The 7,455-nt window shown below is 51.4% G+C and overlaps 1 protein-coding gene across 1 annotated transcript in view; it reads left to right on the top strand.

Annotated features, from left to right (window-relative positions):
* The window catches only part of Ano2 (anoctamin 2), a 104,988-nt gene that overhangs the window by 31,679 nt on the left and 65,854 nt on the right, over window positions 1-7,455 (top strand). The window contains exon 4 of the mRNA XM_090325178.1: window positions 4,927-5,025. Coding sequence (XP_090181304.1) covers window positions 4,927-5,025 — 99 coding nt within the window. The remainder of the gene's footprint in view (window positions 1-4,926; window positions 5,026-7,455) is intronic.

Here is a 7,455-nt window from a genome sequence, read left to right as displayed (position 1 = left end):
CTTGGCAAGGGCTTTTTTTTCCCCCACAAGGGCCATGCTGCTGGTTTCCCCTGGGTCTGGGACAGGACTTGCTGTGGGTCCTCATCTGTCCTCTATCTTCGCTGACCACGGACCATCTCTCTCTCTGTTTGGCTTGTGGGGGCTTGGAGATGGCAGTCCCTTCTGAGGAACCAGTATTTGCTTTGCCTCACTTCTTTGGGGGATCTTGTGCTAGTGCTTAAAACCAAGTCATTTCACCCCTGGAAGGGGATGGTGTTTATTTTTGTTGATGTTGTTGTTGGTGGTGGTCGTGGGTCTTGAACTCAGGGCTTGGGCGCTGTCCCTGAGCTCTTCAACTCAAGGCTGGAGCTCTACCACTTTGAGTCACAGCGCCACTTCTGGTTTTCTGGTGGTTCACTGGAGATCAGAGTCTCATGGACTTTCCTGCCTAGGCTGGCTTTGAACCGCGATCCTCAGATCTCAGTCTCCTGAGTAGCTAGGATGACAGGCGCGAGCCACCGGTGCCTAACTGGACATGGTGTTTCTTCAGAGAAGCACCTGTGGGGCCTGTCTCAGGTGGTCACCCCTGGGCTCTTGGTAGAAGCCAGCCACCTTCTCCTCAGAAGACACATCCTGGCACCGGCAGGAGCTGTGCTGGTCTGAGAAGGACGGGGCCTCTGGCCCTCCCGGGAGCTCGTAGACGTGTCTACGGGAGTCTGATCTCCTCTGTCCCCCAGCCTGCCCCACTTCCTCGGCTGACACGTTTTCATCCCCTGCTCTTCCCCTCGTGGCCTTGGTCCTGGGCCGAGGCTACGGTGTGCTGTAGCCTGTGTTCTCAGGGCCAGGCACATGAGTACATGGAGGCCTCTGGGGTCAAGCTGGAGGTGGTTTGGCAGGCCTGAGGAGTATCACTTTCCAGTGCTTGGCGGTTGCAGCCCCCCTCCCACCCCCCTTGTCTCTCCAGAGGGAGGACACGAAGCCACAGGCTGTCTTTGCATAATGACAAGATACACACCACCACGATCCTCTTACCAGGAGCCGCCAGCCCAGGGCTGGGGGGACGTGGCCAGGGGCCCCCGAATTCATCTGACTTCGTTCTTCCATCCCCCCCCTTTCTGCCCCCCCCGTCTGTTCTCTCGGGAAGGGGAAGCTGCAGGATGGCCCGTTCCTTGCAGGCAATGTGGGGGTGTCCCTGGGGCTGGGAGGACTGGAGTCCATCCCTCCATCTGCTGCGCAGATCCTGTGGGGGGATTACAGGCTTCCTGTGTCAGGTGACCTTCGAGGGAGAGTCTGGCGGGCTGGGGGGGGGTCATTGTCTACGATGTCCCTGTGGTCATGGCTGGCTTGGCTGTGAGCCGTCAGTGTGGCGCTGTTCACGCCTGATGAGGAATAGACCCACGACAACGGCGCCTCTTTTAGTTTCCCAGACCATTCCTGGTCCTTCTCGGGCAGGTGAGAAATACCTTTACTCACTTCTAAAGCTGCACGCTTCCAGATCCATCCACGGCGTCTCGAGTGCCGAGGATGTTTCCAGAGGCCTGCAGACAAGAGAGGAGCAGAGACCAGGTGGCCACAAGATGGATGGGAAGTTCTCCGTGGTTCTTCTCCAGACATCTGAGAACCACTCGGGGCTCACGAGAGGGTGGGGGTGGGGACTGACCTGGCAGCAAGCAAACCACACCACCATTCTGTGGTGGTCAGGCAGACCAGCCGGGACTTCTGTGGGTTACTTGGTTTTGTTGTTTTTATGACAAAGCAGTCACAGGATACCAAGGAGAGCCAAGGTGGAGGACTTGAAGTTAGAATTCTCCTCTTGCTGATATCGGGCCTGGATGGGTGCTTTCTGAAGCATTTGGGAAGCTTTATGAACACAGAATGGGGGGAAAACGTTGAGCGGATTATTGTTATCATAGGGCAGGGGGACATTTCAGTTGAAATGAAGAAATTTCCTGCCCTGTTATAGCATGTGAACTCCAAATCCAATTTCTTGGTCCAGGACAAGTAGAAAGGCCCACTGGCTTATGGCTGGGTTTTCTGCTGACATATTTATTCATTGGTCCTCCCTCCCTCCCTCCCTCCCTCCCCCTCCCTCCCTCCCTCCCCCCTCCCTCCCTCCCTCCCTCCTTCCCTCCCTCCCTCCTCCCCCCCTCTGTCCTCCTGACCAGAGCCAAATTGTACGGAACAGCTCATATCCCACATTCACATTTTAGGTGCCTGATGAGCTTTTGGCGTCTCTCCAATCATATTGCACGTTTATTTATTTCTAATGCTTCGGAGGGAGAATGGGCCCTATCTGACGGCGAAGCACTTATATGTCATATCGGATATATGAGTTAGATCTTATGGAAGATAAAGAAGAGGTGATAATTTCCTGACCCTTTCTCCATATTCTGGATGCACGCTGGATATTGAACACACAAGCTCCTTTAGGCTAAGTGACCATGTTTTGAAAAAAAAAATCCTATTTTTTTCCAGTCCTGGGGCTTGAACTCAGGGCCTGAGCACTGTCCTTGGGTTTTTTCTCAAAGCTAGAGCTCTACCACTTAAGCCACAGCTCCACTTCTGTTTTTTTTTTTTCTATGTATGTGGTACCGAGGAATCGAACCCGGGTCTTCGTGCATGCTTGGCCAAACTGCTACCCCAGTGTTCTTTTTATTATTGACATGGTAAAGGTGATGTACAGAGGGGTGACAGTTCCCTAGGAGTGTCCCCCCTCCCCATTCCTTCGCTCTGTCTCCATGTCTCCCTCCTCATGTCGAGTTCATTTTTTTCACTTCACGACCAGTGAGGACCCCAGTGGCTTTGGTTCACCCTATAAAACACAAGGTGGTAAAAGTGGCCAGGGTGGCTCACGTGCTCTGTGGGCAGAGGACCAGCTCCTCTGGCCCCAAGGCTGCGTTTTCCCAGCCAGGCATCACATCTGTCATCCCAGCTACTCAGGAGTCTGAGGGTCCTGGTTCAAAGCCAGCCCAGGAAGAAAAGCCCAAGACACTCAACTCCAACGACACAGCAATAAAGTCAGAAATGAAGCTATGGCTCAAGTGGTAGAACACCTGCCTTGAGCAAAACAAATAAACATAACAAAAACTCAGGGACAATGCCCAGGCCCTGATTTCAAGACCCAGGATTGGCACACACTAAAAAAAAAGAAAGAAAGAAAAGAAAAGAAAAAGAAATGGAGTCTTACTTGATGACGGGACTGGCTCAAATTCCCAAAGTTGTACAATTCAGAAACAACCATATATATGTATAATTTTTTTATTTTTAGAGATACTAGGGTTTGAACTTAGGGCTTTGCTCCTGCTTAGCCACTTCCCAGCCCTGGTTTTTTCTCTTTCTTTTTTTTTTCTTTTCTTGTTTTACTGATTCATTATAGATGGAACCTTATTGACTTTTCTTCTTAGGCTGGCTCTGAATTACAATCCTCTAGACTTCAGCCTCCTGAGTAGCTGGGATTACAGGCGTGAGCTACTACTACCCAGCCAGGAATAAAGTCTTGTTTCTGGAAACAAACAAACAAACAAAAAACTAAAAATACAACACAACAACTCCTCTCCCCCCTCCCCCCCACCCCCCAAACCCAGAATCAGCACAGAATAGACATCAGTTATGCCAGCAGAACTTGAAAGAATTTTATTCCAGCTCCATCCATGGCAAACTCTACTTTTAGATTCTCAGGACAATCAAACACAGCTCTTGCATTTGGCCATGGCTGTGCCCTGGGTAGGGGGGTAAAGGGGGTGGAGGGGGTTGTACCTTTGTGGTTCCTCCAAGAGTTGTAGCCAAAACCCAGCAGCTAACATTTCCCATCCTGGGATCTTCTTGCTCCCCCCGCCTCCTTTTTATGAGACGGTAACAGGGTTTGCATGACATGAAAGGAACACAAATCATCCGCATTCCAGCTTTCATTTTATTTTGTTTTCATTGCATACAAGTTGTATTTGGAGGGAGGAAAAAATAGATGCAGGAAACCAGGTTTCCTCTGAAGAAAATTAAAAGTCTCCACGTTGGGAAACAGTTTTGCCTCCATTTCTCTATGGTTTGCTGTACATGGATCAAGCACCTAGAATCTTAATGGCCAAACAAGATAGAATTTTTTTTGCTAGTCCTGGGGCTTGAACTTAGGGCCCGAGCACTGTCCTTGAGCTTTCTCAAGGCTAGAGCTCTGCCCCTTGAGCCACAGCACCACTTCCAGCTTTTTCTGTGCATGTGGTATTGAGGAATGGAACCCAGGGCTTCTTGCACTCTACCACTAGGCTACACTCCCAGCCTTGTTTTCTTCTTTCACATCCCAAATCCCAGGAATTTTACCGCATTGTGTAGAGTCTTGTTCAGCTTCTGTATTGACCACTTCTTGTCTGGAGTTTGATCTTGGTGTCAGGAGGGACTCCTGTCCTCCCTCCTTCCCCTCCTCCCTCCCTTCCTCCCTCCCTCCCTCCCTCCCTTCTTCCTCTCTCTCTCTAACTCTGGACCTGTGAGCGGTCCCTGAGCTTCTTTTGCTCAAGGCTGGACTCTACCACTTGAGCCACAGCTCCACTTGTGGTTTTCCTTTTGTTGATCAGTTGGAGATAAAAGTCTCATAGACTTTCTTGTATAGGCTGGCTTTGAACTGTGCTTCTCACATCTCAGCCTCCTGAGATCTGAGGATCAAGGGTCAAAGTTAGCCCAGGCACTAAAGTCCATGAGACTCTTATCTCCAATTAACCACTAGAAAATGGGAAGTAGTGCTGTGGCTCTAGTGGTAGGGCGGTAGCCTTGAGTTGAAGAGCTCAGGGACAGTGCCCAGGCCCAGAGTTCAAGCCCCCTCTCCCCCCCAAAATACATAAGATCACATCTGAGTCAAGACAAAAAAAGGGGGAAATCTGGGCTTCTAGAACTAAGGGAACTAAGAATGTAAGCTGTATCCTTACAAGTGTTTTCCTTTTCTTATTTCCTTGCACTTTGCAGAGTAAAACCCAGGGCTCTGTGTTCGTCCGGATACACGCCCCGTGGCAGGTACTGGCCAGAGAGGCAGAATTCTTGAAGATCAAAGTTCCCACCAAGAAAGTATGAGCCTGTTTCTGGGTCTTCCTTGGGTGTGTGTGGGGGGATGGATGATGGATGGTCTGGATGCTGGAAGCTGGGCCAGGTGCAGGTGGCACAGAAATCAGGCATGTCTCCCTGGAGGATCCCAAATCTCTGACCACGAAGCGGGTGGGGACGGGACAGGGAAGAGCTGGGGTGGAGAATGAGATCCATCTAAGCTCACAGCTTTATCTGGGCTGTGAAGCAAAAACATGGCGCCTGTCATTTCAGCTGCTCAGGAGGCTGAGATCTGAGGATCCTGGTTCAAAGCCAGCCCTTCACAGGAAAGTCCATGAGACTGTGATCTCCAAGGAACTGTCCAAAAGCTGGAAGTGGAGCTCAAAGTGGCTTCAAGTGGTAGAGCGCCAGCCTTGAGCACAGAAGCTCAGGGCCCTGAGTTCAAGCCCCAGGACTGGCACAAATAGGAGCCCCAGACTTTGATGTGGAGACCCCTGTTCTGTTTATGATGGTGGTGTGTGTGTGCGTGTGCGTGCGTGTGTGTGTGTGTGTGTGTGTGTGTGTGTGTGTGTGGTCTTCTGTGTATCCTCAATTCCTCACCCATCCATCATCTTCTTTCCTGACCAAACAGGACTATGTGAAGATTTTGGGGAACACTCCAAGACAGGGAACAGCTCCGTCCCTGCCAGAAGTCGAGGCATGGTAGGGTGTGCAGCAAGGATGTAGAGACCAGATAGGCAGGGGTTGGATGGAGCTTGTGTCAGCCTTTAGCTCCTCTGCAGCACGGTTCTGCCCTGCAAGGTGGGGTGGGGATGGGCGTGGGGTCACAGGACCAGGCTGAGCCATGAGGCTGATCTTAGAGGCTTCTGTGTCCCAGGCTCAACTCAGGTGGGCTTTGTCTGGCCTTCTTCATGGGCTCCACGTGGCTCTGCTTCCTGTTTGTCTTTGGGGAGCTCACTCCTTGTCCTTGGCCTCGCAGGGTTGGGGGAGAGGTTGGTCCTGGGAGCAGACAGACAGGATGGAAGTTGGTATTTTGAGCAGGGCGCGTGGGTTGGTTAGATTGACTCTTAACTGGAACCCCAGGGCTGAGGATGGGGGTTAGTTTGGCTCGTGCAGGAGGGAGAGGAACGTGGCTAATCACTGGCGAGGCCCCTGTGGTGCCTCTCATTTCTTCATAAAGATCCAGGAAGTTCTAAGTAAAGGGAGAACATTTGCAGGAAGTCACATTCCAGCAGTGGGGACACAGATGAGGGAAGTGCACACGACGGGGTGTGTGTGTTAAAGCATCGCCAGGCCCAGGAGAGTCTTGGATCCTAAACCAGGCGGGGTCCTGGAGAGACGAGAAGAAGACTGGGGAAGGAAATCACAAAGCAGAGATCTCCAAGCTGGACAAGTTCATTGTCCTGTGTCCAGGGACTCCGAGTCCTGAGCACAGACATTCAGTGGGAGGGGAAACTCTTGGAAGGAAGCATTTTGTTTTCCAATAACGACAAACAGAAGTGCTGGCATGTGGAGAGAGATACTGGGGACTGACCCTTGAGAGGTAGGAAGGCTCTTGTCTTGGGGCCTGAGCATCTTGACCTTGATGCCCTTGGGGGCTGGAGTTCTCACCTCTGCTCATTCTCAAGGTGACCTTGTGGACTGTCAGCGGTCAACCCTTGTGCTTATTTCTCCTTCAGTGTTGACCTGTGTGAGGGAAGCTGGGGTGCACACATTCTCCAAGCCTGTGGTAGAGACTAGGCTGGGTCTGGGTGAGGAGTTACTATCTGGAGCTAGTCTATGCTTGCCTAATGTGCACGAAGACCCCGGTTCGATTCCTGCGTACCACATACATAGAAAAAGCTGGAAGTGGTGCTGTGGCTCAAGTGTTTGAGCGCTCCCTTTGAGAAAGCCCAAGGACAGTGCCCAGGCCCTGAGTTCAAGCTCCAGGACTAGCAAAAAAAAAAACCCCATTCCATGTTAATTCAGGGAGAGCCTACTAAGTTTTGATATGCTGACATGTTTGGATGATTAATGATCAAAAATGCAGGTCCTGGGGCTTGAACTCAGGGCCTGGATGCTGTCCCTGAGCTTTTTCAGTCAGGACTGGTGCTCTACCATTTGAGCCACAGCTCCCCTTCTGTTGTTTTTTTTTTTTGCTGGCTCCTTGGAGCTAAGAATCACATGGACTTTTTGTCAGTCTGTTTTGTCCAGACTGGCTTTGAACTGCAATCCTCAATATCTCAGCCTCCTTCGTAGCTAGGGTGACAGGCGTGAGCCCCGGGCGCCTGGCGTGGGAATCAGTTTTAGCCACTCTTGCCAGAGCTTTGAGAGCAGCGGATCCGGGAGGGGTTGCTGTTCTGGAATCTGGACAAATAGGTGCTTCACTTGGCAGCAAGGCAGATCTCAGCAGGGGAAGCAGACTCAGCTGCATTGCCAAGTTCGAAGTAGTCAGCTGGGCTTGGGGGGGGGGGG

Source organism: Megascapheus bottae, chromosome 37 (assembly GCF_031878675.1).
Source record: "Megascapheus bottae isolate mThoBot1 chromosome 37, mThoBot2.hap1, whole genome shotgun sequence".
In the NCBI taxonomy this organism is placed as follows: domain Eukaryota; kingdom Metazoa; phylum Chordata; class Mammalia; order Rodentia; family Geomyidae; genus Megascapheus; species Megascapheus bottae.
Note: the sequence above shows the minus strand (reverse complement) of the source record. Positions and strands in the feature narration are given on the sequence as shown.